We start from the raw sequence: 12,987 nt of genomic DNA, 5'->3' as shown, positions 1-12,987 counted from the left end.
TGTGAAGTGGGAAAGCCATCCAAGGAAGGAGTATAGAGAGAGAGGAGAGAGTATCCAGACGAAATGGTTGCTTCAGACACAGGTGGCCATACAGAGACATGGGGCAGAAAGGTGCTTTGGGGGCTCAAGAAAAATTAGAGGGCATTTCTCTTAGGGGCTACCATTCTTTCTTACTATTTACAATAAAATACAAACAGGCAATTATGAAAAAAATTAGTGCGTCTGAGACCATACGCCACTCAGCATAATGAGTATTCAACCAGAAGTCAGTACAGAGATTGCTCCTGTGCATTCAGAAATTGAAAGTTAAAAAAGGCCAAACTGATGACAAGTCATGCACAATTTACACAAGAAATATAGCAGCCCACCATCATCTGGTACCATTTACTGACAATCTACTTTCTTACTCTATTAAGTTTTCATCTCTTTTTCGATTAAACCATGATATGATATGATATTTTATTTATATTTCGCTCATACACAAGTGTTTCAGCGCGCGACTAAGCAAGGGAGGGAACAGGAGAGAACAAAACAACGATCTTACTAGGCCCAGTGACATTGAGAACACGCAAGTGCATGGGAGAGGGGAAGGCGCAAGGGGGGGAGGGGAAAATGGAAAGTGCAGAGCAAGGGAGAAAAGCAGATTAAATAATTAATAAATAGTAAAGACAACAAAAAAAAGACATGGTAGTGCAGCCAGTTAGGGCAAGTGCTGGGTGAAGGCAGCAGACAGGGAATGATAAGTGCAGGAAGAAAACAGGTGTGGGGGGGGGGTGTCAGGGGCTGTGTTGGTACAGATACAGACCCCAGTGCGCGGGATTACCTGGAGGAAGTGCGGGGGGGGGGTGTCAAGGTGGGCAGGTACCTGGTCCCGGAAGAAAGAGGGTAGGCCAGGTGCACGGTGCCGAGAAAGAACAGATCAGCAGGGAAGGGGGCGGGGGTGAAATCAGAAGGAAGGAGGAAGGTCTTGAGGTGATTCCGAAACCGGAGATGGTTCTCCTCAAGTTTCAAAGATGCAGGGAGGCTGTTCCAGAGAGAGGCCCCAGCCGAAGACAGAGATATTCCCCCAGCACGTTTCCTTGAAATACGAATGACCGTGAAGGAGTTGGAAGTAGAGGAGCAAACAGCTTGAGAAGTGAGGTATTTGCAGAGGGATAGCTGAAGGTATTTTGGACCCAGGCACCAGAAAGCCTTGTGGAGGATGCAGAGCATTTTGAATGTAATCCTTGCATCCACTGGGAGCCAATGGAGAGATTTCAGAGCTGGAGCGATATGATCCCAGGGATTCAGGCCAAGGACAAGTCTCGCAGTCCTGTTCTGTATTAGCTGCAGAGGGTGGAGAGAAGAAGCGGGTAGATTTAGAAAGATGCTGTTACAATAGTCCAACCAAGAGAGAACCAGAGCTTGGGAGACAGTGAGCTTCAGGGGGAAGGAAAGGCAGAGTACCTCTGAGGAGGTACAGTAGGAAGTTTGACTTTTTAGAGACATGAGAGATGTGGGCAGAGAAAGTGTGGAGTCAAAGATGACCCCGGGATTCTTAGCCACAAAGGTGGGAGTAGGAGGGGGACCAAGGGAGGCCAGCCAGAGAGTGAGGGGAAAGGTGGGTGAAGGTGTGCCAATGAGGAGGATCTCTGTCTTGCTGGCATTCAGACAAAGATCGTTGGTGGCACACCAGTTTTGAATGGCAGTTAGGCAATCAGAGATCAGGGAAGGAGAGGAGGGGGTCGAAGGCAGCCTGAAAATGATTTGAGTGTCGCCAGCATAGCACTGGAAATTGGAGCAGAAGAAGGCAATGCAGCGGGTAAGATTTGCCAGGTATTGGTTGAAAATCCAGGGCGAGAGGTTAGACCCCTGGTGAACACCACAGGTAGAGAGGGAGATAGATGATAAGAAGAACCCAAGTTGGACCTGGGAGGGTCGATCAGAGAGGAAAGAGGTCAGCCAGTGTAACGCTCACCTGGTTCCCCCGGAGGCGCAGGTCTTGATCTGGCGAGGATACTGTCTTCAGTGTTAGGCGCAGGGTTCGTTTTGCTCCCGGACTGGGCCCCCTTCCCACCGACAGTTTAAGCTGAAGAGTGAGATGTCTGCAAGGGTAAACCAAGGTATTAGTGTTTGGAAGATTCGGAAAGTTCCTAGCCCCTCTCGCCCTTTCTTTCCCCGTGGAACTGGGTTGATATTGCGCTTACCTTATATAGGTAAATGCCGGGCTCTCCATCCTGCGTCTTGTGCAGGGGCGCTGGATCCAGTTGCTTCACTGGATGCGAGCTCTGCCTCTTGATAGCAGAGGATTTGCTGAGAGCGAAGACGCCGTTAATGCACGAGCGTGCCTTGTAAGTATTAAAGTTCCTTTTGCATTGTTCTCTTCTCCTTCAAAAGTCTTAAGTCTGTAAAGTCTATGTCTTTCCTTTTTCAGATGCTGTGACGATGAAGATTATCCTTCTAATGGCACGTAAGTAGAAAGACTGCACTAGCGCTGGAGAATGCTCCGTAATGTCTCTTTTGTCTTTGCAGGTGCTGAGGTGCAGCGCGAACAGATTGAAAGCGACGGGTAAGCAGTCTTGTAACTAAGCGTTACTAACCGATGTATCTTGCCTTGCAGGTGCCGGAATGCAGCGCAAGCTGAGTTGGAACGGGCGTAACACAGGTAAGCAGAACTTGTAGTTGAATATTACTGACCGATGTTCTCTCTCTTTGCAGATGTCGGATGCCGGAAGAGAAAGGCAGAAAAAGGCGCCTTGGATGCTGCCGTTGGATTAGGTAAGTAGATTTGCTGCCTTTACTTTAGCCTAACCTGTGCCTTTGTTTTGCAGGAGCTGCAGAAGACTGAAGAAGACTGAAGATTGGATTCCAGCAGGTTATTTTGTGTTCACAGGATCTGGAGCTGGAGGTTTCCTGGAGCTGACACGGTGAGCGTCCTGCTGCAGATGCAGAATAACGCGAAGCACGTGAAACCAATCGGGTGTGGTTTAAATAGCCTTCTGTAGTGCTTAGGCATCTCCTTCCACGGCCCCACCCAGGTAAGAAAAGAGTTCCAGATTTCTAGAAGAGTTCCTGTGTTCTGCTTCCAGGGAGTGGCTCCTGCTCTACCCAGACAGAAAAAGTAGTTCCAGGCAGAGAAGGATCAGGAGACCAGTTAGCTGGTAAGTAAGCAGCATGGTCTGCTACAGGTAGGTCCACCAAGCACTCTTATCTAATATGAGCCCGGCGCTTCCTGTGCCGGGACCAGTCACCATCATGAGCCTGGCGCCACTGGCGCCAGGACAAGGTCCAGAGGGTCCCTATAGGGACTGGCTGGTTCCTGGGATCAGAGTCATGGGCCTGCTTCCAAGGTCGTGGGGCAAGTCCTGACCCCTTGGAAGCAGGGATCATGACAGCCAGGCCAGAGCCTGATCAGTGATACCCAGGTTATCACGGAGACGTTGAGCAGGATGGAATGGTTCACAGTGTCGAAGGCAGAAGAGAGATCAAGAAGGATGAGGACAGAGGGAATCTTAGAGTCAAGGTTGGAGAGCAGATTTTCACGGATGTTCAGGAGAGCAGTTTCCGTGCTCCTGGCAGCACTGGAGCCAGACTGGTGGTTGTGGAGACAACCCACAGAATCGGAATGAAGATTAAGCTGAGAGATGGCCGATTTTTCCAGGAGTTTGCCCAGAAAAGGAGTAATGGAAATTGGGCGATAGTTAGCCAGATAAGAAGGATCAGCTGTGGGTTTCTTGAGGAGAGGAGGCACAAAGGATTGCTTTAGGGAGGAGGGGAAGGTTCCTGAAGCAAAGGAGTGGCTGCAAAAATCGACAAGGGCAGAGCAAGGGTGTTGACGTGGTCCTTGATGGATTTGGAGGAACAGGGATGAACCTGTTTTGACAAGGCTTTCATAGATCAGACTTCTGAGATAAAGTGAGAGGCAAGGGCATTGGGAGGCAACAGGAGGGGTAGAGACTGCAGCAGGGTTGGCCAGCTCCTTGCAGATTTTAAAGAGTTTGACCAAGTTGTTAGATGCCGCAGAGACGCAGGCTTGAATGTGGGCTCTCTTCTTGGTTAGGACAGAGAGTCAGTATTGCCTTTGGAGCAGGCAACAGGCCAGTTTGTCAGACCATGAACAAGAAGTCCTCCATGTCCTTTCAGCCACTCTACACTTACGTTTAAATGTAGCTAGGTTGGAGTCATACCAGGAATTGCACTTGGCTTTGGATTTCAAACGGATCCTCATGACAGGGGCAAGAGCATCAAGAGTATCAAAAAAGAAGAGTAGAGAAGAGAGAGGGCTATGTCAGGATGTGAGTCATTCAGAGGTAGAGGAGGGGGAGAGAAGGTTGCGGCAAAAGCCTTGACTGACACATGCTTCATGGACCGAAAGTCTGAGAATGGAGCTGGCAGTGTTGGGGTAAGGTTGGCCTAGAGGGAAGAGAGGGAGAGATGAGAGGAAAGGACCAAGTTGCTTACCTGTAACTGTTGTTCTCCAGCATGGGTCTGGCATGGATTCACATGCTCATGAATATTCCCCGTCGTCAGGCCGGGAATCCTCGGTAAAGAAAAAATCAGTATCAGTTTCGTTTCTGATCTGTCTTTCTCAGTAGTAACCAATCACTGGTCTCTGGGTCACACTGCCCCCAGCCAATGATTGCCCTCTCCCTAAGCCCCGCCTCTTGCAGCCATCCTCAGATTTGGTAGCACACAAAGTGGCAGTATGACCAAATGAAGAGCCGCAGAGGGGTAGGAGGGAGGGTTCGCATGTGAATCCATGCCAGACCCATGCTGGAGAACAACAGTTACAGGTAAGTAACTTGTTCCTTCTCCAGCATGGGGTCTGGCATGGATTCACATGCTCAAGAATACATAGCAGTACACACATGCACAACCATCGGGAGGTGGCAAAGGCTCAACATTAAGCATTACATCAAAAACTCAACATTAAGCAATTCTTACCTCCTCACCAGGCTCACCTTAGGCGAACAGGTTGCGCAGCACCGCTTGGCCGACCCTGGACTCCTCCCTGGAATCCCGGTCGACGCAGTAGAATCTCGTGAAGGTGTGCGTCAACCTCCACGTAGCAGCCCTGCAGATGTCCAGCAGGGGCACACCAGACAGGAACGCCATGGTAGCAGCGATAGCTCTGGTCCAATGGGTTCTCGGGCGGCCAGGCAACAGTCGGTTTGCCAACCGATGACAGTGCATGATGCAGCCGGAGAGCCATCTGGAAATGGAAGCCTTCGAGAGAGCCTTCCCTTGGTTCACAGGTCCAAAGTTCACAAATCGCTGTGATGTCTTCCGAAAACTCTTTGTGCGGTCCACGTAGAACTTCAGCGCTCTAGACACCTCAAGCGAGTGCAAAGTCCTTTCGGCCGGTGACGAAGGCGACGGGAAGAAAACAGGTAACACCAAGGGCTCCTTGAGGTGGAAGTCCGAGAGCACCTTGGGCATAAAGGAGGGGTGCGTCCTCAGCACCACTCTCGTGTCGTGAAAAGTCAAGTATGGAGGCTTGCAGGATAGGGCCTGGATCTCTCCCACTCGTCGTGCAGAGGTGATGGACACAAGAAACGCAGTCTTCCACGACAGGAACTTCAACGATGCCGAATGCAGGGGCTCGAATGGTGCCCCCATGAGGCTGGTCAGCACCACGTTGAGCTCCCACGCCGGGGCAGGGGCGTTCACCGGTGGGAACGATCGGAACAGTGCCTTCATAAATTCCTTCACCAGGCGATGGGACCACAAGGACGCCCGTCCTATGGTTCTGGTGTATCGGGAGATCGCAGCCAGATGTATCTTGATGGAGGCGTGAGCCAGTACAGCCTTGGCCAGCGACAGTAGGTACGGCAGCACTTGAGGGGCCATAATCCGTAGAGGGTTAATCTTCTGTGCACGGCACCAGACAGAGAACCTCTTCCACTTATGTCCGTAGCACTTGAGAGTTGAGGACGCCCTGGCCTTTGCAAGGACCGCTCTGCAGTCAGCCGGGATATCGTACCCTCCAAACTTTAGTGCCGCAGGAGCCAGGCCTGCAAGTTCAGCGACTCCGGGTCGTGACGAAGTATGGCACCTCCTTCTCTGAGAGGAGATCCGCATCCGTCGGCAGCTTGACTGGTGGGGACGCTGACACGTCCAGAAGGTCCGGGAACCAGATCTGCCTCGGCCACGCCGGTGTGACGAGGATCATCCTGCACCGGGACCTCTTGAGCTGGTTGACGAGTCGGAGCAGCAACGGCAACGAGGGAACGCATATAGGAACAGGCCGTCCCAGGGGAACGAGAAGGCATCACCCATTCTCCTCGGCTGGGGAAACCTGCTGGCGAACCTCTGGCACTTGGAGTTTGTCGCTGTCGTGAACAAGTCGATCTGCGGTCTTCCCCATCGTCGGAAGAGTCGATCCACTTGATCCTGACGTAGTTCCCACTCGTGGCACGAGCGCAGCTCCTTGCTGAGTGAGTCGGCGATGGTGTTCTTTATCCCTGCCAGATGAAAGGGCACTACAAAAATCCATTGGGCAACGGCCCAATGCCACAGATCCTGGGCTTCCTTGGAGAGGGCTGGGGATCTGGTTCCTCCCTGCTTCCGGATGTAGAACATTGTGGTGGTGTTGTCGGTGAAGATTCTCACCACCTTGCCCTTGAGGGACGGGAGAAAGGGCCCGAGGGCCCAGAACACTGAACGGAACTCCAAGATGTTGATGTGAAGTTGTTTCGCCTCTGGGAGCCGAAGGCCTCTCGCGTGAAGTTCTCCGGTGTGCGCTCCCCACCCTTCCAGGGAAGCATCTGTCGTCACCGTTATCTGGTGGGATGGGGTCTGAAAGTCTGTGCCCGCCGTCAGATGAGCGCGGGTGCCTCAGCACTGGATCGCTCGTCAGAAGGTCTCGTTGAGTGGGATCCTGTCCTTGAAGCTGCCCATCACTTGGATCCAGCAGGCGTCGAGGAACTCTTGCAGAGGGCGCATCCGAAGCCTGCACAGGTACACGAGATATATGCAGCAGGATATCATCCCGAGGAGGGACTTGATGGACCTCACCCTGGCCACGTCCCTGGCCAGCAGACGCTGCACCTTGCCCAGGATGGCCTTCGTCATTTCCTCCGACGGTGAGGCCAGACGCGCCACTGTGTCGAGCTTGGCTCCCAGAAACAGTGCGACTTGCGACGGGACCAGGTGGGATTTGGGAAAGTTGATGGAGAATCCCAGGTCCGTGAGCAGCTGGACGATCTTCACTGTGTGATCTACGGCGAGCTCCCTTGTCCTTGCTCGGATGAGCCAGTCGTCCAGGTAGGGGTAGACGTGGATCCCCTGCAGGCGCAGCGGCGCCGCCACAGGTGCGAGGCACTTGGTGAACACCCTGGGTGCCGACTTCAATCCGAACGGGAGGACCTTGAACTGGTAGTGCCGTCCTTGGTCCACGAACCTGAGGAACTTTCGGTGTCCTTTTAGAATGGGGATGTGGAAGTACGCATCCTCCAGTTCCAACGACGACAGGAAATCACCCTCCTCCATCTGTCCCAGCACGTGGAGGGTGACGATCCGGAACTTCTGTGCCTTGATGTACTTGTTCAGTCGTCGCAGGTCCAGGATGGGGAGCCATCCTCCTGTCTTCTTTTTCACGAGGAAGTACCTTGAGTATACTCCGGAGCCCCGGAGCCTCTTCGGGACAAGTTCGATGGCACCTTTTTTGAGCATCGCCCTTACCTCCAAAAGCAGTTGAGGGATGTGATTTTCTTTCCTGGCCACAGGTGGAATGCAGGGGCACGTTTTTAGAAATTCGAGGGCGTGCCCCTGGGCCAGGGCGTCCAGCACCCAATGGTCGGTGGAGATGGACTCCCACACGCTGACAAACTTCACCAGCCGGCCTCCCACCGGGCTTCGGTGGGGGTCCGACACCGCTGTCGGTTCAATCTTGCTTGGAGGACACTGGCCACCTTGGCCTCCCTGACGACGATGGCGGGGTCCACCCGACTTGCCTCGTCCTCTATAGGCTTCCTGAGACGAGGAGCGGGCCGCTTGGCGGTACGTAGAGGAGCCACCGTCGAATCCCTTGGAGGCACCCTGCTTGCCTCCGGTGCTCCGAAAGGACGGCCTTCGTTGCCGGAGAACGCCTAGGGCCTTGGCTGTCTCCGGCTCCGAAAGGACGGCCTTCGTTGCCGGAGAACGCCTAGGGCCTTGGCTGTCTCCGTGTCCGCCTTGATGGCTTGGAGGGATTCATCCACAGTTTTCCCAAACAGATTGTTCCCGTCGAACGGCAGGTCCAAAACCTTGGCTTGTACGTCCTGGCGGAAATCCGTCGCCTTGAGCCACCCTCGTCGTCTAAGGCAAACGCTGTTGCCAGCTGGCGGAAACCGGTGTCGGCAATGTCCGTAGCCACCGTAATGGCCTGGTTCTGGCTCCCCCGTCGAGCCTGGTTCCGGATCCTCCGTCGGTGGTAAGGCCAATCTCGTCCTTATCTCTGAACATAAGGATCGCCAACAAAATGGCCGCCGAGTTATCCTGCGGCTCCGGGAGAGACGCGTGACTAGGACCCTCTTCGACGCCCTCGTCGAGGCCCTCTAAGACTTCTATCAGCTCCTCCTCGGATGCTGTGTCCGTGTCCACAATGGCCACTGCCCCGCCCTCCTCTTTTTCTGCCAGGGTCTTCACAGGGGTCTTTTCGATGGATCTGAAAGAGACTTCCCTCTGGGTGATTCTGGGCCCCGAGGACGCCTCCACTGGTGTAGTCTCCACAGGCTGCGCCAGGCTCGTGGTTGATGGCGCTGGAGAGGGTGCGCCCTGCCTGGCAGCCGAGGAGCCCGACCGTTCGGTGCTCCCAGTGCCCGCGGACTTGCAGTGCTTTGCCTTCTGTTGGGCCCCCGTCGCCGGGGCACCCTCACAGGACTTAGAAGACCGCTCGGACTTCTTCTTCTTCTTCTCACCTGACGGGCTCTTTCCTTCCAGCCAGTTGGAGAGACGAAGGTCTCGGTCCCTGATGGTCCGTTCCGACATGTTCCTGCAAAACGCACGGTCCTTCTCCACGTGCGTTTTGTCCTCATGAAGGCAGTATAGACATTTTGTGTGCTCATCCTCCTTGAACACTTTCTGAAGCTGGCATCCAGGACAAACCCTGAACAGCTTTCCGGGCGTCGAGCTTCCTCTCTCCTGGGCCATGTTCGGGTAGGCCACAGAAACTTCTGGAATCCTCCAAGAAGCTTAACTCGACGAAATCTTCACCTTTGAGGGGCGTCGAAAAAAATCTCGCACGGATACCCGTTTCGGATGTAGAGACGGTGGAGCTTGAGGCTCTACTTGACCGAAAAATGAGAAATTATCTTTGAAAAAGCACGGAAACCCAGCAAAAGCTCGAGAGCTTAACACGAGGACTCCCAACACTTGAGCGTGCGGTAAAAATCTGAGGATGGCTGCCAGAGGCAGGGCTTAGGGAGAGGGCAGTCATTAGCTGGGGCCAGTATGACCCAGAGACCAGTGATTGGTTACTACTGAGAAAGACAGATCAGAAACGAAACTGATTTTTTCTTTACCGAGGATTCCCGGCCTGACGACGGGGAATATTCATGAGCATGTGAATCCATGCCAGACGCCATGCTGGAGAAGAAGGGAATGATCACTCCAGGAGAGAGGAGTGGTCAGAGGAATGGAGAAGGGGGAAGTTCAGAGGAGATCAAGACATTGAGTGTGTTCCCTCCAGAGTGAGTCGGGCCAGAAGGGGGATGGACAGAGCAATGGAGTCGCAGAGGTCATGGAAGAGTAAAGAGGAGGGACAAGGAGAGTCTAGATGGATATTGAGAGCACTGAGGAAGAGAAGTTGACTGGTAGAAGCCAGGAGGGTGGAGGAGAGGTCCACCCACACAGAGAGAAAGGAGGTGATTTGACCAGGAGGCCGGCAGATATTAGCCACATTAAAGGAATGGCTAGGAGAGAGCCTGCAAACAAGGCATTCAAAAGAAGAGTAGGTCTGAGTGGGAATGAGAGTTGCAGAAATCCACTCAGGAAAGATCAGGGCTAACCCTCCCCCGAACCAGGAGGATCTGTATTGCGGAGAGGATCTTGTAGCCCTCGGGAAGGAGTGTGTCAAATCTCATGACTGAACTGGCTGTGAACCATGTCTCAGTGAGACCAAAGACATCAAGGTCTAGTTTTTCAAGGAGGTGGCAGATGTCAGAGGAGTGTTTGACAGCAGAGCGAGAATTTTGCGTGGTAAAATGAAGAAGGTTGCCAGCATTAAAGACCTTCCAGGGAGGGGTACAGATCAGAGGTACACCTGCGAAGGGGAAGGAGCTCTAGGAGGGGAAGAGGGGGAGGAGGGAGAAAGGGCAAGGTAGCCAGAGGGGGAGAGGAGGGGACTGCCGGAGATGGGATGTATACATGGGCTGTATCATTTGTTTGACTGGTGTTATTTACAGCTCTTGAAGCTAACTATGGACACGTCTTTAGTTATAGGGGGTAATCTCTCACCAAGGGTATACTATCGTTCACAGATGGAGTGGTAGGATTTACAGAAGCTGGATGAGTTGAGGGACAGAGTGGTGCAATTGGACAGACCACAAATTAGCTATTACAATGACCACTCCTCCTCTTAGACACTGCTATGTATGAATAGTGCTCCAAGATAATCAGTTTAGTTTAACTTCAGGATTTCTGAAAAAGTTCTCATCTCAGTCTGGAAAATGTACATTTTCCCTAGAAAATGATTTTAGCCTAGGATCTTGTTTATGCTGATCGTAAAAAGAGCGACATCATCACATGAACCCACTTCAATACGCCTTCAAAGCTTGAATGGAGCCAATTAAAATCTATTGAAGATGGAAGCGCAAGCAATAACTAGAGTTTAAAATGGGCAATTAGAAAATCTGCTTTCATATTTGAAAAATTGCTAACAGTAGCAAAAATAGTTCAAAAATAACAAAACAGCTGTGTGTATTATGCAGAAAATTGGCAAACCAGCTAACAGGCCAAGCACTAAAGTGCAGCACTCCGGCATGTATAAGTTATCAACAAGAGGAAATCCTAATAACAATTAAATTAATTAAGTATTGTCAGAAGAGACTCTTTTTTAGAAAAAGTCCTCCTCAAAAGTCGCCTTCCCTGCCAATGTTTTTCATCAAAACACTGCAGTATTCAGCACATTTGCTTATGAAGCAAGTCATCTGCTGATGCCATTAGCTAAGCATTGTACTGGAAAGCCACAGAAATAGTTTTCGGACACAAATAACAATGTGCTGGGAGAGGAGGAAAGGGACAAATGGAGATGTAGGGCTGAACAACAGGGATGCAGGGAAGGGATGGGTCGAATGAGGAAACTGAAGGACGTGGCAGTGAGAAGGGGGGTCATAATGTAAAATTGAAAGTTTAAAGGAAGGAAATAATGTAACAGATTGAATGAGAGAGACGTAGGGAGGGACGACAATAAAAGTAGTCATCCGCAAGAGTTTGAGCGAAACAAATAGAGAGGCAGAGAACACAAGAGTGAGAAACAATACAGAGACAAAAATAGACACGTAGACAGCAAAATAAGAGCAGATAACAATGAGGAGATTGCAATAGGCGAACAGAAACAGGCCAGGCCAATGAAAGAGTAAGAGCCTGCACCAGAAAGGCAATATCAGAACGAGAGAACAATGTGGTATGCGACACCAATGCAAAGTAACAAAACATTACAGTAGGAGACGAAAGAAAGATAGCAATAGAGTGAGACAACAAGAGTAAGCGTACTAAGTCTACCTTGATGCTCTGCAGGACAGCAAAGGCATTTCCCCTGCCAGCACTGCTGTGTCTAGTTGAGCATCCTCATCCGTTGCGTCTCGCTTCATCCCATCAAATGTTCTGGATGTATACCTTCCATGACATTTCAGAATAACAATCTGTCATTTCTGACACCTTCATAAGAATGTGTACTGCTCTGCCCCACTTCTTTGAATATATTTTAACTTAATCTACCTATGTCCTAACTGGTGTCTGGATCTAAACTACAAGCAGTTGACCGTCCTTGTTTATGACAAAGAAAATATAACTTTTCCAACATGAGTGCCTTCACAATCGAAGTCAAATAAACGTTATTATTTTATGTTCATTAAAAAAACCTCATTTAAAGCTATCATCAAACAAATGCATTTAAACTCAAACAAAATATTAGCTGCATTCTAGATTAAAAATGAGAATTCACACTTAGTTGCATGCAAAGTTGAAATAGCAATCACATCATTTGATGTAGATGTTTGGTTAACTTACTCCAATCGGTTGAAAAATTAATCCATCCACTTCATGACTGACCTCCCTGGCAAAACTTCCTTCTAAAAGCTGTAAAATAAAAAATAAAAACAGAAAATGTTTTATTTTAAAGAAAATTATTCTAACAAACATGCAATCCCAAAAGCATCCCGTGTGTATAACAGGTGCTAAGGCAAAAACCTTTCTATCCGTCATCCGGCATATTGGTGTGCATGAACAAGGGCTGAGGCCATTGCAAAACAGCCCAATACTGATATATGGCCAGCACTGAAGAGCAGGGCTGGTGATTCAAATGCCAGTGTTGGTGACACAACAGTCTGCGTTGTTTCTGATGGGTGCTAAATAATGCAGCCCTTTAGGACACAAAGAAGATCATCGCCCTTCGCTTAACCTGCATGTCTCAGATTAGATGCAAAGTCAGATATTGACCCTGTCTCTGGGCTGATTCATAAGCAGAGAAGTGGAGCCGTAAAGAGAAACAGAGCTGAGTACTCATCCCTGTTGCCACATGCTGCCCTGAAGAGATGATGGAGCAGGGTTTGAAATTGCTGGGAGCTATTTAGCTACTGCACAGGGCCTAGACTGCACAGGACCTAGAAGTGTTTGTGAAGCCTTCTAGCAACAGCTACCAGGAGCTACTTTCGGTGTCCCAAGCCAGCTGGTGCCATACAAATGTACCTATCTGACATTAAGTATATGTCTGGAAATATTCGTAAAAGATAGAATTGCAAACCTATAGAAGACATGCAAAGCATGAATGATCCTGACACAAAGTAATAGGTGCATCGCATTTGAAAG

At 50.6% G+C, this 12,987-nt stretch overlaps 1 protein-coding gene across 2 annotated transcripts in view; it reads right to left on the bottom strand.

Moving 5' to 3' along the window:
• Positions 1–12,987, bottom strand: part of RNGTT (RNA guanylyltransferase and 5'-phosphatase) — a 2,962,270-nt gene that overhangs the window by 1,144,038 nt on the left and 1,805,245 nt on the right. For both annotated transcript variants that reach the window (XM_069606512.1, XM_069606514.1), the window contains exon 12: positions 12,190–12,258. In XM_069606512.1, coding sequence (XP_069462613.1) covers positions 12,190–12,258 — 69 coding nt within the window. The remainder of the gene's footprint in view (positions 1–12,189; positions 12,259–12,987) is intronic.

Source organism: Ambystoma mexicanum, chromosome 4p, assembly GCF_040938575.1.
Source record: "Ambystoma mexicanum isolate Mex_15411 chromosome 4p, UKY_AmexF1_1, whole genome shotgun sequence".
NCBI classification, from domain to species: Eukaryota; Metazoa; Chordata; class Amphibia; order Caudata; family Ambystomatidae; genus Ambystoma; species Ambystoma mexicanum.
Note: the sequence above shows the minus strand (reverse complement) of the source record. Positions and strands in the feature narration are given on the sequence as shown.